This window comes from Zootoca vivipara, chromosome 1, assembly GCF_963506605.1.
Source record: "Zootoca vivipara chromosome 1, rZooViv1.1, whole genome shotgun sequence".
NCBI classification, from domain to species: Eukaryota; Metazoa; Chordata; class Lepidosauria; order Squamata; family Lacertidae; genus Zootoca; species Zootoca vivipara.
In genome coordinates this window covers 135,511,624-135,539,390 of record NC_083276.1, presented here as the reverse complement: position 1 = coordinate 135,539,390, position 27,767 = coordinate 135,511,624, and the positions used below count along the sequence as shown (strand labels likewise).

Below are 27,767 nucleotides of genomic sequence, written 5' to 3'. Positions count from 1 at the left end.
CTTAGCTGAATGCCACCTTTGACCTGCTGGTTGGAAAGATCTCCCAGTCAAACAGAATGCGAGTCATACATGAAGGAAGCCCTGAGAAAAGTCACTTTAAAATCTCATCAATTACAATGGACAAGTTAGAATGCACGGTTCTCTCTCCCACTGGAACTCATGGTAGTTAAAAATGTTTAATTTTTGCTGGATTGTTCCCAGTGTGTAGAACTACAAAAAATGATATATCTGTGAAATGTATTTGATTTTGTATCAGCATTTTTTAAAAAAAAGAGGGAAGCAGTTTTTATTTGCTTCAAATAAATATGACCCTTGTCAATTAAAATACAAACATCTTACACCTTACTACAACCAAACATGTTTATTCAAACTGCAGCTACAAACTTCAGCCACATCAGATTCTTAATTACATATTATATTCTAAAGTTGTTTCACATTACAGTAGCTGACAAACACAAAATATGGTTATCAAAACAAAAGATGAACCTTTTTGCTTAATAGTTACCTAGGGCAAAGATTTTTGTTCATTGCAGAGTAAAAGAGCAGAAGACCACCAGTTCCTTGCAAACGTGCATCTCTTTGAAAGCTGGAACATTTTCCAAACAACTGAGTTTTCCATAAACTAACATTTCGTTCCTCTTTAAATTCACTTAGAGCTCCTCAACTGAGTGTGCATTCTCTTTTCAGGCCTGCAATGATGGCTTTTCTTTTCATTCATGCCAGTGACAGACACACCCAGAAAAAATACGTTGAGATTCACAGACAGCTGCAGAGTCACTATATATAGAAAAAATATTGTAAAACTAGCAGGTTTTTGTCACTTGAAGATGAATTTAAACATGCTATTTATTTTTTAAAAAGGAAATCTGCATTCTACTGCAAAGAAGCAATTGTTCAATACCCAAGAGATTATATGGAAATACGAACAAACCTTTGAATAGAATAGAATAGATACTTTATTGTCATTGTACATAGTACAACAAAATTGACTGCCATGCCATAAAAAACAAAATAAAAACACAATTACAGCCACACACACACACACACACACACATTCCAACTCCCCGGGATCATATTATTTAGTTACAGCATTTAAGATGGTTATAGCTCTTGGATAGAAACTGTTTTTTAATCTATTCGTTCTTGATCTAATTGTTCTGTAGCTCTTGTCCGAAGGCAATGGTGCAAAAAGACTATATCCAGGATGAGATGGACCCTGTAAAATATTGTTTGCTTTTTTAAGGCAACGGGAGTTGTATAGTTCTTCCAGAGATGGGAGAGGATGTTGCTAGGAACTCTATTCTGATCAGAGGGAGCTGAGTAAAGCAGGGGGTCTGGCAGGTCACTTGAGCAGCCTTGCAGAATACAGCCTCCTGCCAACATCTGCTGGGAGCAGACCAGCAGATCCCAGTCTTGCCCCTTGTTTACACAGTCCTAGCCAAGGAAGAATGTCAGGAGCAGGGTTAGGGCTACAGAATGAGACTGTTCTTATTCAGTTAGCCCAACTGGTAATAGTATAGTATCTGGAAATGGTATCTGAAGAAGTGTGCATGCACACAAATGAAAAACTTAGTTGGTCTCTAAGGTGCTACTGGAAGGAATTTTTTATTTTGTTTCAACTACAGCAGACCAACACGGCTATCTACCTGTAACTGGTAATAGGAGACACTGCTTAACACTGCCACCAGCTGGGGCAAAAGTTAAATATATGTTTTGCTGAAAAACATATGGCCAATTTTGCTTTAAGCAGCACATTACTAATTGGCCATATTAGAAAAAATGACATAGGTAAAGGTAAAGGGACCACTGACCATTAGGTCCAGTCGCGGACGACTCTGGGGTTGCGGTGCTCATCTCGCTTTACAAACAACGTAAATTCAGGAGGCCAAACTGCAAATTTCACAGGGCATAACTGGTTCAACAATAACTGTCCCGTAATAGGGAAATTATATGCCCGTTTTCTTTACATTAAATTGTCAACTTTTCTGGAGGACAGTAATCTACGAAGCCAAGGCTGCTTTCCATGCAAACTACTCAACATCCAACCACTATTATTGGGCTGTTACACCTAGCAGACAAATATATTTGACTATTTCAAGGCCATCTATATGTGGTGGCCTTTGTGGACCTAAAATCTGCCATTGTTTTCTGCTGCTCCAGAGAAGCAGACACGGAGCAATGGATTTAAGCTACAAGAAAGAAGATTCCACCTAAACATTAGAAAGAACTTCCTGACAGGAAGAGCTGTTCGACAGTGGAATTTGCTGCCAAGGAGTGTGGTAGAGTCTCCTTCTTTGGAGGTCTTTAAGCGGAGGCTTGACAGCCATCTGTCAGGAATGCTTTGATGGTGTTTCCTGCTTGGCAGGGGGTTGGACTGGATGGCCCTTGTGGTCTCTTTCAACTCTATGATTCATTGACTCGATCCCTAGATCCAAATTATGGTCAAAGTTGCATTTGGTGATGGAGGACAAAAGTCTCCTCTATCTTATAAAGCCTTATATATTGAAAGTAATACAGTATGCAGGTAAGATATGGTCTGTTGGGGCTAACAAAATTATGATGTTAAGAGGGGTTCCCCTATTGCTTAATCTCTTTTTAATGACTTAGAGAAAGTCCTAATGGGCCCAGATGGACAGTGCCCCAAGCTGGGGGCAAGAAGCAACCCCACTTCTACTGTATACAGATGGCACTGCTTATCCTCTCATACTCCAAATCTGGCTTAAAACCTCAATTGAGGAAGTTTTCAGATTATTGTCTTGAAAGCGACAAGCGATTTAAAAAAAAATAAATCATGGTTTTTGGAAATATATTTTTCCCATATACGGTAGATGGATCCTCAATGATCATGCGCTTGAACAGATTAAAAGCTTTCAGTATTTAGGGCTTACCATCCACCATACAAAGTCTTGGAACACTTGTTGGCTATTTCCCAAATAGCAGAGGTGAGCAAACTTGCAATTCTCTGTTTCTTTCATACATAGGAAGGTCAGTATATCCCCTAAGCTTTAAAAGTGTTCAGTGCACTCAACACGTGTTGATCACTCAACATAGTTCGCCTGTGAAACCTTTTTGTGTAACCTTTTGTCTTGAGCAAACCGTGTTGAGTGATTAGCATTATTGACTGATGAAGCTTGCTGCAAAACCTGGATAATATCCGGAGAACAGGTCTCATCAATTTGGCTTCAATTGACCATTTGTATCACTTTTAACGTGGGAGCAGTGTGGAGTTGTTTTCCTGCAACCGCTCCTACATATATGGCTTTGCACTTCCAGCAAACAACTACTCGAAGAATGCTTTCTCGGAACCGCTCCTACATGAATGGCTTTGTGCTTCCAGTGAATGACTATTTGAAGAACGATTTATTTGTTCCAGCCGTGTAATGAAATACTTACTGCATACACAACCGGTGTAGCAACGAGAGAGACATTAGTTCATTCTATGTTTATGAGTATCCCCAGGCTTGGTTATGCACATTGCACTTTAGTTTGCTCATTGTTTAGTAGTAAAATTGTCCTTTATATTCATAAGCCAAAGCCAGTTCTGGTGTTGTTGGTTTGTTGAATTCCATTACAAGCAACTTTCTGGGAACTACAGCTAGTGGAACAGTGAATTGAGCAACAAAAGCAACTCTCGTTTTTTTTCACAATAGGGTACATACCAGCCATGCAAAAATCAGTTCTCTACATGAAAATCTCCTCATCTGGTCAAGCAAGAGATTCTGGTCACAGTTCAGGAATACACATTGACCAAACAGAGGCACTTGAAGAGAGGTGTGGCCTGGAGAGAGCTCTAGGGGCAAGACAGAGGTCTGGAGGCCCACATTCTATTTTTGATCAAAGAAAATGACCAGATATCTGCCAAGTTAAGATGTATGCAATATTAGAATTTGAAGGTAGTTTGGGTATACTCACCTGCTTATTTCTCATATTATTTTGCTTTCCCTCAGATTTACATCCAAATCTCTTTTCCAGAAGTGATGAAGTCATTTGCACAATAGAGCTAAGTGATAAGCCACTAAGCAAACCCTTGTTTTCTTTTATCTCTACCAAAGCATCCAAAATATTGTCTCTAAAAGAGAAGGAGAAAAGGAGATGAGAACCTCCAGGGAATTTCAGTGAAAAAATTCTTCTGAATCCCACCATTAAAAAGTATACTTGCCTATGAAGCTCTGGATATAGATCTTCCAGCTTCTTCACCACTTTACGGAAGCTTCTCAAGTTTAATGCATTTGGTGGTATAAAGGTAGCGGATGGATTTGGAACAAACTGTACGGAACCCAACGGTAAGAGGCCCCCTGCAATATCCTAGGCAAATATGACATGAGCTACTTAATGCACAAAATAAGGAAAAACTGCATTTGTATTGAAGAACTAAGGAAAGCTAAAACTGAAACAAATCTATATATATATAAATGTAAACTGGGTATGTTCCGTCGTCTCAAATGTTCAACAAAACCGCTTGACCGATAGCGTTGAAATTTGGACACAAAGTCAAATGTGCCTACCCGAGTGACCCCATACCGTTTTCAAAGACAGATGTGTCACCTATGCCAGGTAAAAAACCCCAAACCCAGTGTTTCAGAACTCACAAATCTCCTGGGAACACAGGAGAGATTCCACAACAGCGCCCTCTAGCAACAGCTACACTGGTACTGCACCTAGGAAAGCTTCACTTTCCACTGTATCTCGGCTCGGCTTTGCAGACTAGGCCGTTGTGGAGGTGGGGGCTTGCTGGGGGGCTGGGGGAGAGGGGGCAGCCTAGGTCATGGGTCGGGACACGGTGGGCCCGATCACAGGGATGAGCCGGGGGTGGGGTGGGGGCAGGATAGGTAATGGGTTGGAGTCACAGGGATGCGTCTGTGTAAACAGAATACGCGTAAAACAGGGGGACTCTGAAGGTGAGGGGGGTCTGAAGGGGGACTCAGACTGAGCCACAGCAACGCATGGCAGGGCCAGCTAGTATTCAATAAAATGTTAGAAAATGCTTCCCACTACATTTGCAAAAAAAATATGGGAGCCTCTACTCACAGAACACCTTGTGTGGATTTACCTTTCAACCTGAGTGCGTACTATTCAAAAGTAACTGTGTCAACCACTTCATCATGGTTAGGTGGAGGGGAGGCAGCTGTCCCATCCCAATTCCATGCCACGTGATGAGCAAATTATCCCCTGCCAGGTCTAAACACAGTAACTGTATGAATGTAATCTGCAATTGGAGCTTTCCCATTCCTTGCAATCCAACCCTGGTTCAGGTTTTCTGCCTCACTTTCCTTGCTCTGCAGCCTGCCTGTGGTCTGTAAATCCTTCACATCCCACCCAGGACCTCTCTCTACTGTTGCCGCATCTTGCCTTTTATGCAGACCCTGGGGAGTCTTCCAACATACTCACGGTCTCATCGTTTCTCACCTGCCCACACCTTCATCTGGTCAGGCTGGGAGAAAAGTAGCAAGGCAGCAGCAGCAGCCCCTGCATCCCCCCCAACACCAACCTTAACAAGTATCCTACTTCTACCCCAAAGCGTGATCAATGGTGGTGCTAGACCAGGCACCCCCAAACTGCGGCCCTCCAGATGTTTTGGCCTACAACTCCCATGATCCCTAGCTAACAGGACCAGTGGTCAGGGATGATGGGAATTGTAGTCCAAAACATCTGGAGGGCCAAGGTTTGGGGATGCCTGTGCTAGACTAAGTTAACCATTGCTTAGATTCAGTGGGGTTGGGGCAGTTTGCTCCACAATGAAGCAGCCAATCCTATGCCCTGCACCCAGCCACTTAAATATTGTGTTAAGCAGTCAGTCTTATCCTTACAAAAAAAGAATGCATGCATTGTGTTTTAAAAGATGTTTTGACATACATTCCAAAAGGGGGGGGAAGTTACCTCTTGATCCATTTCAAGATGTGTACTTTCTGATGAAAGTTTAGAAGATTTGAGATCGGGCTTGGGTACTTTGTAAGGGGCTGAAGCATCAAGAGACACTTTTGAAGAGTCCAAGAGAGGCCGGGGATCACTTTCCGAAGGTAAAGGTAACCTTAAAGGACTTTTGGAGATATTGGGCCCTTTTGAAGAGATGTCAGACATTTTCCAAGTAGCTGAGGCCGAAGTGGGTGCATGAAATGTCACATTACAGTTATTGCTATTTTCCATATTCTTTTCACAGCTATAACGTGGTTCTTTGTTTCCATACTCTGGTTTCACATAACTCTGATAATCTGGGAGCCCATTTTCTTTTGCTGTCTTTACAAGTTGAATCTTTACCGCTTGCCCCTTTATTTCTCTCTCATTCATTTCTTTCACTGCCAGCTTTGCATCACAGGCTGTTCTAAAACCAAGGAAAGCATATCTAGAATGAAAAAGATGTGCCAAAATTAAGAAAAATGGAAAATTTAAGACCTATCCAATATGCCTCTTCAACTGTAAACCAAAACGTTAGAGCAGGCATCCCCAAACTCGGCCCTCCAGATGTTTTGAGACTACAATTTCCATCATCCTTGACAACTGGTCCTGTTAGCTAGGGATGATGGGAGTTGTAGTCCCAAAACATCTGCCTGTGTTAGAGGTATAATCCTTTCTCCTATGCAAAAGGATCAACTAAGCCCATTTACTTTCTTGCCCCTCTCAACAGGCCTTTGGCAACATAGATAAACAACACTACAGAACTATGTCACACCTCCCCTTCTTAAGGGGAGCCACGTGCGCACACACGACTTAGGCTCTGAGCAGGAACAGCATGACAAGGCTGCTTCTGGCAAAACCAGAGCAGCGCACGGAAACGGCGTTTAACTTCCCGCCGGAGCGGTCCCTATTTATCTACTTGCACTTTTTGATGTGCTTTCAAACTGCTAGGTGGACAGGAGCTGGGACCGAGCAACGGGAGCTCACCCCGTTGCGGGGATTCGAACCGCCGACCTTCTGATCAGCAAGCCCTAGACTCTGTGGTTTAACCCACAGCACCACCTGGGTCCCTGATAGATCCCTAGGATCCTACAAATCATCCATTAATAATGGAAATACTGCGGGCCTGCCACTTATGTGAGGGTTTGGTTCCGGGGATTCACAAGCAAAGGCAAAATAACACAAACTGCCCTTCTAAGAGGCAGAGGGCTGCTTACCAGGGCCTGGGAAGGTTGTGCGAGGGCCCCAAGAGCTTCCAAGAGCGAAGCAGCCCCTTTCTTGCTGGCCTCTGGGGTGCTCTCATAGCCCCCCCCCCACACCCTCCTTCCCAGAAGCCACTGCCATGCTTACCTGGTTTGGGAAGGCAGTGCAAGGGCTTGGGGATGCTGCCATAGCTCACTCCCATCCCAAAGCCCAGTAACCAAGGAAAACACGCTGGGTGCACACACAAAGGAACAAATAAATGGAGAGCAGAGGGTTTCCCCATCTCTCCATTTATTTATTTATTTATTTACCCCCCCCCCCCAGCCCCCCATGTAAGATTGTGATTGCTGGCCTACTGTCTTTCACCGAATGTGCTTCAGTTCTGAAATCATGCAAGCGAAAAATTACAGTATATTATACAGTACCTGTGATTGGCAGAATATCCACAAATGGAAATATCAGAAACATTATACTTCTTGAAATGAAGCCACAGATCAACCTGAAATAGACAAAAAGACTTTTCACTGACACAGGTTAAAAAATAGCATTCGGTGAAATACATTATTATATTGAAATATATGTTGACTTACCTCTGATACTAAGGGACTTAAATTTGCAACATGAACACTATTTATGTTCTTTAGCTCCTTTTTTGTGTCTTTTATAGTTTGTGTTTCTAGAAGAGTAGAATACAACAATAATGCATAACTCAGCATGTATATTTTGAAAAGAAAAAGAAATTTAACTGCATAAATAAAGCATCAATACTGAAGACGGAAAAGGCATTCAGAAATGGTTAAGAAGAAAAAATCCCTTCTAGAATTCTTTTTATGGTCATACATTAGGTCACAGTTTCTCAGAATGCAAAGGACCTATTACCAAGACTTTGATTAGAACTGTAAAAATTGCCATTTGCTCTATTTTTACAGTTTGTGTCTGACCTCTTACAATAAAAACTCACAAGTTCAGCTCAGGATCAGTATGTAAAAGAATAGCTAGACATATTAGAACATTAAACAGAGCTCTCATACAAGCCATTCCCCCTCCCCTTTTTTTAAAAAAGTTGCATGTCCTGCAAAGATGTAGATTTGGGTACTAGAACCAGTTAGCAAAAGAAGTAGCCAACACAAAATTTATTACAGGAATCAGTAATTGGGGGCTGCTCGTTACAAGGTATACTTATGATTACAATAAAATTAGCAATTAAGATTTTTTTTCTCATCTCCAACATAAAAATGACCTTCTGATCAGCAAGCCCTAGACCTCTGTTTAGCACCACTGTTTCACCACTGATCAGCAAAAACCTCTGTTTAGCACCACTGTTTCAGAAATTTCAAAGGACTGGGAAAGCATGTCCTTTTTCATGCTATGCGTGTCACTGAAAAAAAAAGATTTTACTTTGCTTGCCTTATCATTTCCCACAGGGAATACACCAGAACAAAACAGTAATATTTACTGCAAAAGTTTTTTTTTTTTTTGTGGAGTGCAAGGAGATTATAATCATCCTGCTGCTCCAAAGGCAAGAGGCAACAAACTTAAAAAGGAAGCTGATGTAATTCCTACTAGAGCCTGAGTTCCATCCTGTGGCAGAGCTGTTGAAGAATCCTTAGACAGGTAGAATGACAGACACTGGAGGCTAAGAAGAACACGCAGAGGAAACAAAAAGGACCAAGAGGATTCAAAATGCTGAGCCCAAACTGGCCCCTAGGAAGGCTGGGGAGAAACTACAAATCCACCTAACAGTGACCCTGTCCAGCCCACATTTTACTAGCTTCTCCGCAAGAGTATCATGGGGGATATCACCCAGTTTCTTAGGGTATCTGCATACACTAGAGATGACGCCCCTTGCCTTGAAGAGATGTGAGCACCAGCTACCTAGCTAAACCGTTTAGAACGTTTCTAAAACTGAATCTGTGCAGGGGTAGATATTTGTGTGGGAACAAAGGTAACCAAAGCTCAGAAGTCGTATCAGTGCTATTCCCAAACCAATACAGTCAACATTCACCTGATGTACCACATGGCTTTAACTGATCTGTAAGTGGCAGTGAAGAATCAGTTCCTGTCAGGTTCTCTGTAGCATCAAACCAGCCTTCACTGATTTCTTGAGTATCTGAAGAACCTTGAAACAGATGTAAATATTAAACACACAACACACAGGTAAGCTCAGAACAGGTAGAAAAAAGGTAAGCAGTCCTGGGCCCATCTTCAGAGCCTTGTCTTTAAAATTTGCCAAACGCACAAAATTTGCTGAACAGGATTCAGGAGAGCGTATACCAATATCTACGCCAATTGAAGGTCCGGTAAAAATAATTTTTTAATTAAGATTTTAATTATGTCAGGAGTCTCTCTAAAAAAAAACAGCTTAAAAATAAATCTGAACTTAATGCAAGAGCCTACCATACATTTACAATGTCTACAGACTAAATCTGTGAGATCAAAACACAGTGAGTTAAAGCTTGGGTTATTTTTTTTAAAGATAAATACAACATCTGACATTTAAGGTAAGCGCTATAAATATGACTCAATAAGCCACGTATTATTGTGGCAAACTATGACTATGAACCAAATAGCAAGGAAAAGCACTGTTCTACTCAGTAATTGCGGGGCGCGGGTGGCGCTGTGGGTTAAACCACAGAGCCTAGGCCTTGCTGATCGGAAGGTTGGCGGTTCGAATCCCCGTGACGGGGTGAGCTCCCGTTGTTCGGTCCCAGCTCCTGCCCACCTAGCAGTTCGAAAGCACACAGTGCAAGTAGATAAATAGGTACCGCTCCGGCGGGAAGGTAAACAGTGTTTCCGTGCGCTGCTCTGGTTCGCCAGAAGCGGCTTAGTTATGCTGGCCACATGACCCAGAAGCTGTACGCCGGCTCCCTCGGCCAGTAAAGCGAGATGAGTGCTGCAACCCCAGAGTCGTCCGCAACTGGACCTAATGGTCAGGGGTCCCTTTACCTTTTACTCAGTAATTACCAGTCTTTGTTCTGCATGGTGCTTGGGAGGAGGTGTATGTGGCGCTGCCACTCCACGGCTTTTTCGCGGGTCCTCCTTAGTCTGCTGTCCTCCTCCTCCCCTGCTTGCCCTACAGCTAGGGGTGAGGCTGCTGCTGGTCCGTTTGTGCCGTGAAGAGTCTGTGCCTGGCTACTCGTGAGTAGCGCTGCAGTTTTAGGGCGGGCTGAGTGGAACGAGGGGAGAGACATCTTTGATCACCATGGACAACTGCAGCGGCATCGCCAATTGCGCGCCCTACAACTCCCCCTCATCCCGCCCTACAACTGCAGCGCCGCTCACGAGTAGCCAGGCGCAGACTCCTCGCGGCACAAACGTCTTAGAATTTTGAAGTGTCAGGCATAGCTCTAGTGGCTTTAGCCCAAACGTAGCAGAGTTTTCCTGCACAGCACAGAAGCTAGTTGAGGTGGAAATGACTAGTCGGCTAGACGTAGAATAACTATTTACAGGATTTATTAAAAGAAAATAAAACCAGCAGTTTCTGCATACAAAGCAAAGCAAAATAAATCCTCTCTGTCTCTCTCTCTCTCCAACCATACGCAGCACTCCTACTCCTAACACCCAACAAGAAACAATTGTGCTAGCATTCCTAGATAACAGAGTTCAGTGCTGGTCATTAACCAATCAGAGAGTAGTTTCCAGGCCAGGCAGACATTGGCTTTCTGCCAAGAGTAAATTGACACTGCCTTGAGTTAATTGTATGAAGCAAGAATCTGTAAGTTTCCCATGAGAACCAATTAACAGAAATTGAACAAAATGGACCGCCAGCAGCCTCACCCCCAGCTGTAGGGCAAGCAGAGGGGGAGGAGGAGAGCAGACTAAGGAGGACCCGCGAAAAAGCTGTGGAGGGGTGAGATATCTTCTATCGCCACGGCCAACTGGAGCAGCAGTGCTGGTCATGCCAAGCTGCCGCCCGGACTCCACGCAGCAGAAACAGACTGCCTTCAGCCTCCTTCCCAGCTGTGGGGTGGGCAGAGTGGGAGGAGGCAAGCAGACTAAGAATGCCCTGCAGAAAAGGCGAAAAGTGCTAAAAGTAATTTTTAAAAAAGCTTCACCACTCTGCCCCCCCCAAAGCACAGCGATTGCCAGCGAGGGAACAGCTGATAGGCAGCATGTTAGACATGTGCGACTGTTACCCTCTGGGCAATCCTCCCCCCCCCAAAAAAGCTCAACAAGTCAGAGCAATTTCCCCCCATTTTCTTAATTTGGAGTCCCCCCAAATAGGGGGCGTCCTATACACAGGAAAATACGGTAAACTGGATTTTTAAAATAAAATGCTTTTGGAGGAAAAATCTTTCAAAAGATAGTTTTCTATTTAAGTTACATTATATAGTAGTACCTTGGGTTACGTACCTGATCCATTCCGGGGTGCCATTCGCAACCCGAAAAGTACGTAACCCAAACAGCGCTTTCACAAAAGTGCAATAGCGCGCTTCTGCGCATGTGCGAACTGCTCAGAACACTTCTGTGCATGTGTGAACTGCGCAGAACGCTTCTGCGCATGCGGTGAACCCAGAAGTAAACACTTCCGGATCGCCCACGTTCGTAACCCGAAAGTACGCAACCTGAAGCGCACGTAACCCAAGGTATGACTGTAGTCCAAAGGCTATTTATCAAGAAATAAATATTTGTTTTAAGTTTTTCATGTGTGTTAAAACTCAGCTTATTTTATTTTTTAATTGTTTAACCACATTGGTTAACAAACATGGATGCATATACTATAATGTTATTGTTTTAGTTGAATAAATTGTTAAAATTGTTATTACGGAAATGGTTATTTTTCTCCTTCCAATAAAGTACAGCAGAAAAGCTGTCCAAATATATACAGTTAACTTATTAAATCTCACAATAATTTCATAATTACCTGTCTATGTATTTCTAATTGTACAGTATAACCAAATCAGTAACTTTTGATATAACTGTAAAAACTACTCTGAAAAATCATTATTCTAAAAATGAAACCTTCATCTGGTTGTAAGTATTAAGATTGTACCAGCAAGAATGAGTCTTTCTGAAAAAAAATGATTTAAATCAAGTCTTACTGAGTAGTGATTTAAATGAATTTGATTTAAATCACACCCACCCTGCTATACATTATGTTACTTTGGCACCACTACTACTAGAGGTGCCCCTTCCTAGTGTCACTTTGCCTGAAATCAAATCCACTCCCCAATTAGGAACATTCTGATTGGAATTTTGAAAATTGTGAATATTTAACTACTTACATGTCATATTTAATGCCTGGTATAGTTCAGACGACAAAGAGTTACAATGTAATTAATTTCACCCAGTATTTAAAAATATTTAACTTACTATTTTCCATAAGTTCATTTTTCTTTTCTTCAGAGGTTTTGTTGGAAAGGGACAAATCAGAGCCACTGTTTTCACCATCCTCCTTTTGACACATAACCTAAAGTTAAAAAACAACAACAGTACTTCAAATTTAAATTTTTGCTCAACAGACAGCTTTTCAGTGCCAACTTCTTCAAACACAGGCCAGTTTTAGAACAATTATTTCCTGCTTCACAATTCAGAGAAGCACCATTTTATTCTTATTAGGCAATAGGGATGAAAGTAGATGCTAGAAAGAAAGTATAGATGAGTGTAATATAGTTGTTTTGATGGAAAGATATGGAGATAGTTTTGCAAAATGTTTAAAAGGATTATTAGGAAACTGCTAAAAAAGATTGGAAAAGGAAATCAGTTAGGCGGGACTTGGGGAAGTCCCAGAAATAATGGTTTGAAGAGTTAGAAGAAAGTTAAAATGATTATAGGTATTCTTATTGTGTGGTGTGTGTTTTTTGGTATGTTCACTTTTCTCTGTTGATTTTCTTCTTGTTGTTGTTTTTTTTCTTTATTTTTGAATGTATAAAATCAATAAAAACTATCATTAAAAAAAAGAACTTGTAATTTCCAAACAGAAAAGTTACGCTTTTTGAAACAGAAATTTAACCAAAACAGTGAAAGCATACACATACACTCACTTAAAATATACTAAGTCTTCAATGAGCAATCTGCCTTGTGGTATTTATTTTTGAGGCTGATATAATGGTTCTGCTTTATACTGACCATATTATACCCCATTGCTGTAACAAGTTTATATTTATGTTTAATAGAGAAATTGAAATGTAAAATCAGCCTTCAAAATAAACCATTTTGAAAGTTTACAAGAATCCTTAAGGTAGTGTTGAAATGAAGTATGTAGAAGACTTACTAAAGGGGGTGAAGAAACTTCCATATTCTGTGGCAATGACACCTGAGACACGGATTTTCCTGTCCCAAGGGTAGAACTGAAAAAATAATCAAATGTATATTCATTGATTTGACATTTGTTTAGCCACTGTCTATTTTTTATCAGTTCTCAATGTGTCAGAAGAATCTTGCCTTTAATATAATTTGGAAATATTTTAGGTATGATAATGAGTTATGACCATTTCTGAAAGATCAAGTTAGCAGCAAATCTCAAAAACCTCCCATGGAGAGGTGCTAAAGGGCTGTGCAGATATCCACTGGTGAGACCAATCAATGAAAGTCACTGATTGCACATTGCCTTCGTTATCAAAGTCAATATTTTCATATTGAATGTGCAACATACAAAAGGCTTGACGTGTTTCAGATCCAAAAAGTTTGTGGACACTCCTGTAACTTCTCCCAGGCAAAACGTGCCTGGATAATTTTGAGCACTGGACTAAACAGAGATTTTGTAGCAGTTTCTAGGGATTGCATTATCCTAGGAGAAGTAGGGAAAAGAGGAGCTCCATGAACTGTCTGCATAGCTTAGTCCTATGTCCCTGCTTGTTCAAGGCCACCCATTTGTTACCTGGTGGAGACCTCCTGGGTGACAAGGGAATTCCTCTTGTCATTTGTGCCCACCTACAGTTCAGAAGATGGTAAAGGGATCTTGTAAAAACATCTGCCACTGCTGCAAAACACCTATTTAAGTCCAATCCTTTGTTCTCTTCTGAGGGCCAAACTACATTACAGTATTCATATTTTTAAAAAAGCACATGGAAACAAGCAACCTTTATTTGATGATGCCTTGCAACTGGACCTAACAGTCAGAAATCCCTTTACCTTTAGGCACTGCACATCAAATTTTCTCTTTCCAGGTAACCACATAAAGGGAAGGAACTGTTTAGTTAGTGACTTCTCTTATGAAGTAACATCTCAGAATCCTTTTGTTTCTCTGGAATAGGAAGTTCTTTGCCAAAACATAGGGAGCTTTTGAGAAAACTCTAACATGGCAGGAGTTGCATTTGAAAGAAAAAACTAAGGAAATACTAACATGAATATAGATGCATTCAGCCTCATGCCTAAATCTCCATGCTAAATTTATTGACTCACTAAACAGTTATTCCAAATACTTTTCTGAAACTGTTGTAAAAAGGCTAACTTCCTTGAGTAGTTTGCTTTCTTTGGAGTCATTGGACAAAATATTTATGCCTTTAACTCAACTCTTCCCTCCTACCTGACTTTCAGCCAGGTCCCACAGATACAGCAGCTCTTAGCCTTACAATACAATGCTATGAATACAACGAGTAAATATGCATGGATTATACTGAAAATGTTTGTATTATATTTGGTGTTCTGCCCATAGTCCGTTAACAGCCCACCTCCCGCACCAGAAACTATTTCATACATACCCATTTACAGATTTCTTTTTGTCCATGGAATTAATGTATGTCTGCCAGCAGTGCTGTTGATACATCTGATAGCGAATTTTTAAAAGCTGCACTTCCGCTTTTATAGCTCTCTGCAGTATTTCCTTACAGCAGCTTGGTAAATGGTTGTTTATTTCTTGAGAAAGCTGCATTATCCTTTTAAAAGAAATACTAAGTTTGAATACAAACAAATGTGACTTAGGGGATTCTACTTAAAGTGTACATTTAGAAAACAAAAAAGAACAATTGAAAATTCATTCCCAACCAGAAAAATAAGGAATTTATAAAGGTAAAGTTAAAGGACCCCTGGACGGTTAAGTCCAGTCGAATTTGACTCTGGGGTGTGGCACTCATCTAAGATTTCAGGCTGACAGCTTTCCGGGTCACCTGGCCAGAATGACTAAACCGCTTCTGGCGTAACAGGATACCGTGACAGAAGCCAGAATGCATGGAAACACCATTTGCCTTTCCACTACTTATTTATCTACTAGCATTGGTATGTTTTTGGACTGCTAGGTTGGCAGAAGCTGGGACAAAGCTAGGGAAGCTCACCCCATAACACAGATTCAAACTGCCGACCTTCCAATTGGCAAGCCCAAGAGGCTTGGTGGTTTAGACCACAGCGCCACCTGCATCCCTATAAGGGATTTATAAGCCAGTAATAAGTGGCGCTGTGGGTTAAACCACAGAAATAGGGCTTGCTGATCAGAAGGTCGGCGGTTCGAATCCTTGCAACGGGGTGAGCTCCCGTTCCTCAGTCCCAGCTCCTGCCCACCTAGCAGTTCGAAAGCACATCAAAGTGCAAGTAGATAAATAGGGACCGCTCCGGCGGGAAGGTAAACGGTGTTTCCGCGTGCTGCTCTGGTTCGCCAGAAGCAGCTTTGTCATGCTGGCCACATGACCCGGAAGCTGTCTGCGGACAAACGCCGGCTCCCTCGGCCTATAGAGCGAGATGAGCGTCGCAACCCCAGAGTCGGACACGGCTGGATCTGATGGTCAGGGGCCCCTTTACCTTTAATAAGAACAGCAACGTGAATAACATTCTTACTCAGCTAGCCTTCTGTTTTCATGGCCTAGTTCTAGTCATACTAATTCTCACCAGCCTGGATTCAGGCTGCTCCTTCTTAGAAAGGCTGACAATCCAAACCAGAAACTGCAATGGAAAGAGGGGAGGACAATTTTCACGGATTCGCTGGAGTAGAATAGGTGGTGGGGAACTGCTCTGCTGGAAAACCTGACTAAGAAGTTGAGTTTGATCCTTAGGGATCAACGATAAAATGACCTGTTTGGTTTGACTTATTTCATTTGTAAGCTAGGAGAAAAATGGCCAAGGACCTGCGTTCAGCCCACAAACAATTATGACTGATCCAGTGACTCAGGGTATTTGAATACTTTACTTTCCCTTGATATAATAGGGTCCATGTTTTATAACCACCTCTTGCTTAACAATTATGTTTATACTATAGTTCTAATCACTATCTTCCATGTACCTCCATGCATTCACATACCTGTGGTTTATTTATTTTGGTTTTAATCTTTTTATTTGTTTGGCACTGATCTATAATTGTATATGGACTATGCCTATTGTCATCAGTTCCTGTTTGTTAACATTGTTATTTGTAGAATCTTGAATCACCTGTTGTGTATTGAGTCAAAGGATTTTATATCTGTATTATTATTGTCTGTATTTGCATTAGGATAAAGTAACTGCCTTTTGGTTCCAGAGGGTACAGCTACTATTGGTTCATTTAAACTGCTGTATTTGGATCCTCTGTCTTATTGGTTCCCTCCAAAAGGCAGCACGGTGATTGCCTGATATTGTTCCCTCCAAAATGTATCCCTTCCTAGCTAGTCCCCTGTCCCTATAAATGTAGCCTTCCTGCCCTCACAGTCAGTCTTGTTCACTTTAATAAAGAGCTGTTACTAGAGAACTGCCTCCAGCATATTATGTCAAGAGAGCTGAAATCACAAACCCCACGTCACAACTACTGGCGACGAAGGTGGGATCCGGAATGCTGAGGAGCGGTTAAACACAGCCCTGCCTCAGAGTCCGGATTGCAGCGTAGAACAAGACTCACTGGCCAGCTGAGAAGACGACCCTGCCCGCTAGGACAATGGAGAGTCCAAGGGTATTGGAGCCCTTCCAGCTATCAGAGCCCCACACATGGGAAGACTACGTCGAACGCTTCGAGTTCTTTGCAGTGGCTCAAGGGATCACCGATGCCAGCAAAAGAAGGGCCACATTCCTGAGCTACTGTGGGCCCGAGACCTTCAAGCTGGCCAAGGCATTACTTGCTCCAGCGAAGCTGAGTGAGACATCTCTCAAAGATATTCTTGCCTGCCTAACAAGCCACTTGGCGCCTACTGAGACCAAGATGGCCCGGCGGATGGAGTTCCATAAGAGGCAGCAGCGTGCTGGGGAGTCTGTATCCGCATTTCTGGCTGAACTCCGGAAGCTCGCTCAGCACTGCGGCTTTCAAAATCTGGAAGAGACTCTCCTGGATCGGTTTATTGGTGGTCTGAGCAGCAAGAAAGCCAGAAGACGCATCGTGGCTAAAGAAGAGGTTACCCTTGCTTCAGCCTTGAAGGAGGCCACCGCCACGGAGAATTATGAAAGAGAGGAGCTTGATGCCAGTCGCAAGGCCACTAAGCCACAGATAGAAGTTGCGCATGCCATGGACGAGCTAGAGGCTACTCCGAGCCAGAGCCCAGTCCGTGGGGTCGAGTTGGTGCGTCAGGCCTGCACAGTGCACAAAGATCGCCGAGGCAGTTGCCCAGGTTGTGGAACCATGAGCGGAAGAGTTGTCGTTTCAGGGATGCTATGTGCCGGACGTGCGGAAAGACGGGTCACATCGCCAGGGTCTGTAGATCGGCGGTGTCGGGAGCGACAGGAGCACCTAGACTGGAGCATCGCAGACCGCCCACAGCACCTCGTTTTCTAAAGGACTGCCACTACGTAACGGAGATCAACGGGAGGGCCGTGCAGTTTCCAGCGCAAGGCAAGGCACACGTCAAGGTGAAGATTGAGGGTCAGCAGTGCGACATGGAGGTGGACTCCGGATCTGCATTCACCATCGTGTCAGACCAGACCGCGAAGACATTCTTCCCCAGGGGTAAGTTGCCCCCTCTGGAGCCCTTCCCGGCAACCTTGCAGTCGTACTCAGCAGGCCGCATCCATGTTATGGGAATGTGTGCCGTGAGAGTTATTAACTTTTATCATTCGTTCTTACCCCAGAAAGCTTCGGTAGCTGAACCATTACATAGACTTTTGCAGAAAAAGAATGTGTGGCGCTGGGGGCGGGAGCAGCAGAAGGCTTTTGACTCCTTGCGAGAAATGCTGAGTAGCAGGAGCGTCCTTGCTCATTATGATGAGTCGAAGCCGCTGGTCCTGGCATGTGATGCCTCTCAATACGGCCTGGGGGCTGTGCTGAGTCATAGGGAACCGGATGGGTCGGAAAAGCCCATCTCTTTCTATTCCCGTACGTTGTCACCCACGGAGCGCAACTATGCTCAAATTGATAAAGAGGCACTAGCAATTGTGTCAGGAATCAAAAGGTTCTATGATTATTTGTACGGTCGCCATTTCTCCATTCAAACGGACCACAAACCACTGTTAGGGTTGTTCAACCCAAACAAACAAACGCCACAAATTCTCTCCCCCAGAATGTTGCGTTGGTCAATATTCCTGAATGGGTTCCAGTACACCTTGACCCATGTGCCGGGGAAACAGTTGTGCCATGCTGATGCGCTGAGTCGATTGCCCCTTCCTGGCGGGAGCAATGAGGATCCTGCTCCAGCAGAGCACATTATGATGCTAGAAACACTTCCGGGGGCTCCTGTAACAGCTACTGACATAGCTGAGAAAACGAGGAAAGATGCTGTTCTCTCCCGTGTGCTCACTTGGGTGGGGAGGGGGTGGCCAGGTGGTCCGCATGAAGAAAAATTCAGGCCTTATGCGACAAGGCAGCACGAATTGTCCATGCATAAGGGTTGTCTCCTATGGGGAGATAGGGTGATGTGAGGGACAGGGGATATCGCGAAGTCCCTCCCCTCCTGAGTTCAAGCCCATCCCCGAGCACAGGGGAAAGCAGAGAGAGTTCCGATTCCAGTGGGGAAGCAGGAAGTCGTGTCCGAGGCTCAGGCAAGGTAGAGGAGCCAGGGTCCCAGGTGGGACAGGAAGGGGCGAATAAGGGGGGAGACCCATCCCCCCAACTCCGGAATTACGCAGAAAGAGGAGGGGAAAGAGGATGGGTCTGCCAAAGCTTTTGTGTTGGAGAAAGACGCGCCAAAAGCCATTCGGAGGTTCTGAAACCGAATGACCACATCGTTCCTTGTAAATAGCAATGACTTCAGCACTGTAAATACGCAGCACCAATAAAAGAATAAAATGCAGAGCTGCGTAGCGTCGTCACTCTGAAGTAGCCTGATCCGGCCTCTGTGACAGCAACCTCCGAATCTTTTTTTTGGGCTACTTTGGAGTTGGCGGGATGAGTGTGTCAGAGGCGGAGAAATGGCGGCAGATCGCAGAGAAAGCCCAGCAAGAACTGCAGCAGCTGGCGCAGCAGGCACAGGGGGAATTAAAGGCAGCTAAAGAAGAAACCAAGAAGGTCCAGGACGACAGGCTACAACTTGCGGAACAGGTGAGAGCACTTCAGGAAAGAGAGCAGCAATTAAGGGCGGCGGCGGTAGACCTCCAAAACAAGCTAGATGCAGAGAAAAACAAGGCGGGAGGGGCACCCCAAGTCCAAGTGCTGCCAGGAAGGAGAGCCGGGACCCTAGTAAGCAAGTTCAATGGAGACCCGAGGGAATATCATGGCTTTGAGACTGAGATTGTGTATGCTCTTGAGCTGCACCATGATGAGTTCCCTGATGATGAGCACAGGGTAGCGTTTATTGTGGAGCACCTTACCGGGGCAGCCAGGGAGTGGCTAAGACCGTTAATCGCAACAAAGAATCCTTGCATGAAGAATGTCAAACTATTTCTAGAAGGTCTGAAAATGATGTATTCGTCCGATAGTCATATGGACCAGACTAAGGAGGAACTTCATAATTTACGCCAAGGAAATATGACAGTTCGCGCATATTGGGCGAAATTCACCATGCTGGTGCACAGACTGGGGTGGGAACTAGAGTCAGCCCCAATGCAAGCGGCGTTCTATTTGGGTTTGCATGAGGAGGTGAAGGATGAGCTCTCGAGAGGTCCAAAGCCCAGTACTATGGATCAGCTGAGCAAAGCGACTCTGGCGGTGGGGGTGAGACAGGAATCCCGGTGGAGCGACAAGCAAGCAACGCGCGCAAAGCGGGCTTGGTTCCCACGGTCGCAGGAGAAGCCACTCCCCCAACAACCCTTTCAAGCCACGCCTGGGGCCAGCCAGGACCAGGAACCCATGCAAATTGATAGCGCGCGTGCGCGGGCTTTTCAAACCCCAGCGGCGACAAGACGCAGGGAGGGAAGAGGCGGGAATTGCTTTCTCTGCAACTCCCCCCAGCATCTCGTCAGAGACTGCCCACATCGCAGGGAGTGGCAAGGAAAGGCGGGAACGGTTATGCCCTCCCTCACTGATGCAGCACCACAGCAGGGAAACGGGAAAGCCTGGCTGCAGGAGACAAGGGGCAGCAGCCAGGCACAGTCAGCAGACAACAGCCCCAGCCCGCCCACCCGCACAGAGAGGAGCAGAGCCAGCCCACCCCTCCCAGAGCAGGAGTGGTTCTAGAAGTGACGCTCACGCTCCCAAATGGCTATCCCCTGACGGTCCTCGCCCTAATTGACAGTGGGGCGTCAGCGAACTTCTTCTCGAGGAACTTTGCGGAACAGCACCAGATCCAGCTTCTGCAGCTGGATTTTCCTCTGCACGTGGCAACCATTGACGGCAGAGAGTTGCTGGGAGGGGCCATCACTCATCAAACCCCCCCCTACATGAGAATGACGGTGGGAAGGCACTCAGAGACACTGGCATTCAACGTCACCACCATCTCAGACCCCCCCATCGTCTTGGGCATGAGCTGGCTGGCGCGCCACGACCCCTCCATCAGTTGGCACCAGAGATGCATCACGTTTGGGTCGGACTTTTGTCTGGAACATTGCATGGAGCACCAACCAGGGGAGGGGCCTCCAATAGCCACGGTGGCCACCATGCACGTCAAAGGGGGTGAGGCGATACCCAAGCCGTACTGGGACCTGCAGGAGGTCTTCAGCGAAGCGGAGTCCGACCACCTACCCCCACACAGGCCTTTTGACTGCCAGATCAACCTGGTGCCAGGGGCAACTATACCCCCAGCCAAGCTGTACGCCATGTCAGACCAGGAACTGGAGGATCTGCGCGCTTTCATCGACAAGAACCTCAAGCGGGGGTTCATCAGAGAAAGCAAGGCAGCAGGGGGCAGCCCGGTCTTCTGGGTTGACAAGAAAGACACGCAACAGCGCCGTCTGGTGGTGGATTTTAGGCGGCTGAATTCAGTGACAGAGCCAGTGGCTTTCCCCATGCCCAGAGTGGATGATCTCCTGACAGCGGCACGCAGGGGCAAGATCTTCACCAAGCTCGACCTGAGGGGGGCGTACAACTTGATCAGGATCAGGGAAGGCGATGAATGGAAGACCACGATGTTCACGCCTCTGGGCTCTTTTGAATATCTGGTGATGCCCTTCGGGTTGCAAGGGGGCTCAGCATGCTTCCAGGCCTTCATGCACCACGTCCTGGGGTCCCTCCTCTTCAAGAACTGCTTGGTCTTCCTAGATGACATCCTTATTTACTCCAATGACCCAGTGCAGCATGTGAAAGACGTCAGGGAGGTGTTGCAGCGCCTGAAGAACCACCTGTATGTGAAGCTGGAGAAGTGCAAGTTTCACACCAAAGAGGTGGACTTCCTGGGCTACAAGCTGTCAGACAAGGGGTTAGCGATGGACAAGGACAAGGTGCAGGCCATCCTGGACTGGCACAGCCCCAGGACGCGCAAAGATCCCCAACGACTACTAGGCTTCGCCAACTTCTACAGGAAGTTCATCAAGAACTTCTCTCGCGTTACGGCTCCCATCACTGACTGCCTGAGAGGCAAGCAGAGGTTCAGGTGGACACCAGAGGCGCAAGCAGCGTTCGAAAGCCTCAAGAGGGTGTTCGCCTCAGACCAGAACCTGTTCCACGTGGTTCAGGACGCGCCCCTTCGCGTGGAAACAGATGCTTCTGATAGAGCTCTGGGCGCCATTTTGTTGCAACTGGACGCCAACAGGGAGTGGAGACCTTGTGCCTTCTCCAGGAAGCTGACCCAGCCAGAGCGCAACTACACGGTGTTTGATAGGGAACTTCTTGCGATCCACGCTGCGTTCCAGCATTGGAGACACTTCCTGGTGGGCGCCAAGCACCCCATCCAGGTGTGCACGGACCACAAGAACCTGGAGTTCTGGAGAACGGCCAGGGTGCTCAACCAGCGACAGATACGGTGGGCAGAGTTCTTCTCGAACTTCAACTTCTCCATCCACTACATCCCGGGGGAGCAGAATGTCAGGGCGGATGCCCTCTCCCGCAAACCGGAGTACATGGAGGAGGAGGCGCCACCGGCACCCAGGCACATTTTCCCCCCGTCAGCATGGTCCTGCGGAGCAGCAGTGGTGAGTGAGGCAGAACTCACAGCACTGACAGCAGCGGATGAATTTGCCACCCGCATCTTCAGAGAACTGAGAGGGGGGAGGGAGCAGGCGAAAGACTTTGCAGAACGCAGTGGGCTGCTTTTCTACAAGGGTGCACTGTACCTGCCCACCACCCAGCTTAGACGTAAGGTCCTCAAGCAGATGCACGACAACCCAACGGCGGGTCATTTTGGGAGGGACAAGACCGCTCACCTGGTCATGAGACACTTCTGGTGGCCAGGGGTGCGGGAAGATGTTCGAGACTATGTACGGGGCTGTGACACCTGCCAGCGGGCAAAAGTGGTCAGAGCACCGCCAGCAGGATTGCTGGAGCCCTTAGCCACACCACACAGGCCGTGGGAAGTGGTGTCCATGGACTTCATCACAGACCTGCCTTCTTCCAGAGGCAAGACCGCAGTGTTGGTGGTGGTGGACCTTATGTCCAAAATGTGCCATTTTATACCGTGTGCCAGGGCGGTCTCCGCAGAAGAAACGGCCAAACTGTTTGTTGACCACGTCTTCAGACTGCATGGATTGCCTTTAAGAGTTATTTCGGATCGTGGCCGCCAATTTGTTTCCAGGTTCTGGCGGCGACTCATGAACCTCCTGCAGGTGGAGGTCAGCTTGTCGACGGCTAGACACCCGCAGACTAATGGACAGGCGGAGAGGGTCAACGCCATCCTGCAGCAGTACCTCAGATGCTACGTCAGCCAGAGGCAAACAGACTGGGTGGATCGCCTGCCACTGGCAGAATTTGCCTACAATAATGCAGTGCACGTCTCCACAGGGGTGTCGCCCTTTAAGGCCAATTATGGGCGCGACCTCAGATCTTTCCCAGAGAGGGAGGGGGAGGAGGAGGAGGAGGGCCCGCAGGCTGAGGATTGGGCAGAGGAACTGGAGACGGTGCACCAGCAGCTCAGAGAACACTTGGAGAGAGCCAAGGAAGCGTACAAGAAGGGGGCAGATCGCCACAGGCGACAAGGGGAGGTCATTAGGGTGGGGGACAAAGTTTGGTTGTCCTCGGAGGGCCTTCCCATCAGAGGGAGGTGCAAAAAGCTGGCGCCCAGAAGGTTGGGCCCCTTCACGGTCACGCAACAGGTCAACCCGGTGGCCTTCAGACTGGCAGTGCCAGAGGACATGAGGGTGCACCCAGTGTTTCATAGATCGCTGCTGTCGCCGTACAGGGAAAGCAGCAGGCTCCGAGGCAGCGAACAAACCCCTGAGGGAGGGGGGGAGAGGGAAGGCAGGGAGCAACTCAATGAGGCCACGGCCATCCTGGATTCAAGGAGGGGGGTGGGGGGCCTGGAGTACCTCATGGCATGGGAGGATGCTCCACCGTCCCAGAATGAATGGGTCCCAGCCACTCAGATACAGGAGGAATTCCTGGTAGAAGAATTTCACGCCCTCTTTCCCCACAGACCCAAGCCCTGGCACATGGAAAGGGAGGGGGAGGGGGAGGAAGCACGGGAGAGCAGTTCACCATGGCGCTGGGAAGCGGAGTTTGAGGAACCAGAGGATGAGGTATGGGCGTCACCGAGATCCACCCAGTCAGAGGAAGGAGCAGATTGGCAGAACATTTTTACCCCCACCAGCTCTGACGCCACGGACTTTTTGGGATTCCCGTCCTCCCAGGCGGAAGGGGGGGGCTCGCAGGACTGGGGGGAGGTGTTCACACCAACGGGCTCGGAAAGCACTGAGTTCTTAGGCTTCCAGTCGTCACCGACACCTGGGGGGGGACCTGGGGAGGGGTGAAGGAGAGCTTGGGAGGGGGGTGGATGTGAGGGACAGGGGATATCGCGAAGTCCCTCCCCTCCTGAGTTCAAGCCCATCCCCGAGCACAGGGGAAAGCAGAGAGAGTTCCGATTCCAGTGGGGAAGCAGGAAGTCGTGTCCGAGGCTCAGGCAAGGTAGAGGAGCCAGGGTCCCAGGTGGGACAGGAAGGGGCGAATAAGGGGGGGAGACCCATCCCCCCAACTCCGGAATTACGCAGAAAGAGGAGGGGAAAGAGGATGGGTCTGCCAAAGCTTTTGTGTTGGAGAAAGACGCGCCAAAAGCCATTCGGAGGTTCTGAAACCGAATGACCACATCGTTCCTTGTAAATAGCAATGACTTCAGCACTGTAAATACGCAGCACCAATAAAAGAAAAAAATGCAGAGCTGCGTAGCGTCGTCACTCTGAAGTAGCCTGATCCGGCCTCTGTGACAGGTGATCATCCCAGCACCACTGAGAAACAGGGTTCTTGAGACGCTTCACATGGGACACCCGGGAATGGTCAGGATGAAGTCGCTAGCCCGATGTTATGTGTGGTGGCCTGGAATGGACCAGAACATAGAACAATGGGTACGAACATGCAAGGCATGCCAAGAGGTGCGGCCAGAAGTGGCCAGAGCACCAGTCCACTGGTGGGAGCAGTCCAGGACTCCCTGGAGCCGGCTGCACATAGATTTTGCTGGGCCATTCCAAGGGAAGGTCTTTTTGGTTATCGTTGATGCATATTCCAAATGGTTAGAAGTGGCGATGGTCCCTAGCATGGCATCAGCTGCCGTAATCAAGGTGTTGAGGCAGCTGTTTGCTACCCACGGGTTACCTGAGACCATTGTATCAGATAATGGGGCAGCTTTTGTATCCCAAGAATTCAGGGCATTCTTGGCTGATAACTTCATAAGAGGGGTCACATCCGCGCCCTTTCACCCATCCTCCAATGGGCAGGCTGAGCGCATGGTAAGAACAGCCAAAGAATCCATTGCGCGCTTAATGGAGGGTAACTGGTCGGCTCGCATTGCGTGAATGTTATTTTTGCAGCATGCGACGCCGTGTACTGCGACGGGCAAGTCGCCAGCTGAGCTGCTCTTAGGTAGAAGACTGGTAACGGTGCTGGATTATGTCCACCCAGATAAAATGCCAAACCGTAATTCAAGAGCAACCCCCCAGGCTGAGACTGACACAACAAGGTATCTCGCCCCTGAAGATCTGGTCTGGGTGAGGAACTATTCACGAGGTCCGCGGTGGGTGGCCGGTGTGATCACCCGGGCTAGTGGACCTGTGTCCTATTATGTGACCTTGGAAAATGGGCAAGTTTGGAAGAGACATATAGATCAGCTGAGGCGCCGGGCGCTCAGCAGGGAGGAGTCAGATAATTCATCCCTGGCTAATGACGCACAGCTGCGAGACCAGAGTGAAGATGGCCCAGAGGTGCAGTCACCAGGGGCTTCAGCAAATGAACCAGGGTCTGCTAGTCCTCAGGATGACGAGGTACAGGTAGGGGACCCTGAGATGTCTGGGACTCCATCTGTTCCTGACGAAACCCCTATAGCAGCCCCTCCACCACAGGTAACACCCAATCCAGAACCTGCAACACCTGTTGTCAGGAGATCAAGTAGAAGTTGTAGGACCCCACAGTACCTGAGGGATTACGTCTGCTGTGCTCACTAGGGGGGGAGGGGTGTTGTGTATTGAGTCAAAGGATTTTATATCTGTATTATTATTGTCTGTATTTGCATTAGGATAAAGTAACTGCCTTTGGTTCCAGAGGGTACAGCTACTATTGGTTCATTTAAGCTGCTGTATTTGGATCCTCTGTCTTATTGGTTCCCTCCAAAAGGCAGCACTGTGATTGCTTGATATTGTTCCCTCCAAAATGTATCCCTTTCTAGCTAGTCCCCTGTCCCTATAAATGTAGCCTTCCTGCCCTCACAGTCAGTCTTGTTCACTTTAATAAAGAGCTGTTACTAGAGAACTGCCTCCAGCATATTATGTCAAGAGAGCTGAAATCACAAACCCCACGTCACAACATCACCTTTCTTTGAAAATTAATAAAAAATATTTTGCCTCCCTCCTCACTCGTGTAATCACAGATTCCAACCAGTGGAGCTTTGAGAACCTCAAAGGAAATTAAGTTTTAAGAAGTAGTAAAAATCACTTTAAAAGTATATCATACCTGTTTGGAATTTCATTTAAGTCTCCGCTAGTGCTATTTTTCCATTCCAAAAGATCCTAGAAATAGCAATTTTAGTAAGTTTTATTGACCAACTAAACTTGTAAATCAGATTTAACTAGCAAGTCCCTAAACCTTATGTAACACATAAGAGAATCCAGAATTTTGCATGTCTAGCCATATTATATTGGCTTCCTAAGTTACGAACACAAACACAAGGACTGTCTTACAGGAATCAGAAACATATTCAGCATTTGTACTCTGTACACCAGCATATAATGCTCCTGGATCTGATCTGGGAAGAAAAAGAGTGCTGCAGGGTAGGTATCAAGGGCAAGGCAGGCAAAACTGCTTTAAGAACTGGAACCATTAAGAACTTGTGCTTCAGCTCGCTTTTGCCTATTTTCTTTCCCTCCTGCCTCATTATCTCTTTACACTGTGAGCCTGAGGACAGGGGACTATCTCACAAATGATTTTTGTAAGCTGCTTTTTTTGGCTAAATGGGGGGCATTACAAATGCTGTAAACAAATAAGTAACAGATGTTGGTTGCCCACTAATCCTTAGGGAGAATGTTCAAAGGTGCCTTATGACTGCACCTTATGAACGTCCAATGCTACCAACATTGTGAACCAGCTATTCACATTTTGTCAGTCTCAGTGTATAGAAGCATGATTAAGAGTGTGGCTGACTGGCAAAGATTTCTGGGGCTCTAGCCAACAGGTTTCCCAGAAAATATGAGTTAAACTCAAAAAAACCCTAAGGATTCAGAGCTTTGGCGGTCCGCTTGTTCATGCAACTGCCTACCCAGATAGGAAGACAAACACATGCCTGGCAACATGTTACTGCCTACCTATACCCCCTAACTTGATAATGGTGGGCACATGGCATTGAAGTAGGAAGCAGATACAATTATGGTCTGCCTTACAGAGTAGTTAGAAAAACATATAGTAGAATGCCTCAAATAATAACTAATTCCACAAGCTTCCCCATGTTTTTCAAAGTTACCTCCATTTTTGATTTGAATCCATGTTTTACCTTGTCATTAGTGATACAGTTTTCCAACCTATCATCCATTGCTGCTTGTGCTTGAGTCATCTCCACGTTGTCAGATACGCATGACCAATCTGTATTGCAGGCCACACTTTTGACAGAATCCACCAGCCACTGCTTGGGCCTTTCTTTGTTCATCATTGTTATAACTGTGTTTTGTCCTCGGGACACTACTGAAGCCTTGACATTAGTTGCTCTGCTTGTTGTAAAACAAGCTCTAAAATCAGAACTCGCATCGACAGCTTGGTTAATTGTACTCTGATTATTACATACTTTGCATCTTCCACAATGACAATATGACTTACAGGTGCAATTTGCCTTCTTAGAATCAACTACAGCTTCATAACCAGAGGAATCTGAAATTTCTGTATCACTGCTAGAGGTGTGTGCATGTGAACATTTTCT

At 46.2% G+C, this 27,767-nt stretch overlaps 1 protein-coding gene across 2 annotated transcripts; it reads right to left on the bottom strand.

Annotated features, from left to right (window-relative positions):
- Positions 1 to 351: 351 nt before the first annotated feature.
- Positions 352 to 27,248, bottom strand: RBM44 (RNA binding motif protein 44). Of its 2 annotated transcripts, none has more exons than XM_035140700.2 (11): positions 26,315 to 27,248; positions 14,739 to 14,912; positions 13,310 to 13,385; positions 12,409 to 12,505; positions 9,101 to 9,214; positions 7,686 to 7,771; positions 7,521 to 7,594; positions 5,878 to 6,340; positions 4,160 to 4,305; positions 3,913 to 4,069; positions 352 to 777 (listed from the first exon to the last, which is right to left on the bottom strand). In XM_035140700.2, the coding sequence occupies exons 2-11, from the start codon at positions 14,906 to 14,908 to the stop codon at positions 775 to 777; spliced, it is 1,386 nt and encodes a 461-aa protein (XP_034996591.2). In that variant the 5' UTR covers positions 14,909 to 14,912; positions 26,315 to 27,248; the 3' UTR covers positions 352 to 774. The 2 variants fall into 2 exon arrangements, with proteins under 2 accessions (XP_034996591.2, XP_060138802.1); XM_060282819.1 differs by having other exon boundaries at positions 5,878 to 6,319.
- Between the last annotated feature and the right edge of the window lie 519 nt (positions 27,249 to 27,767).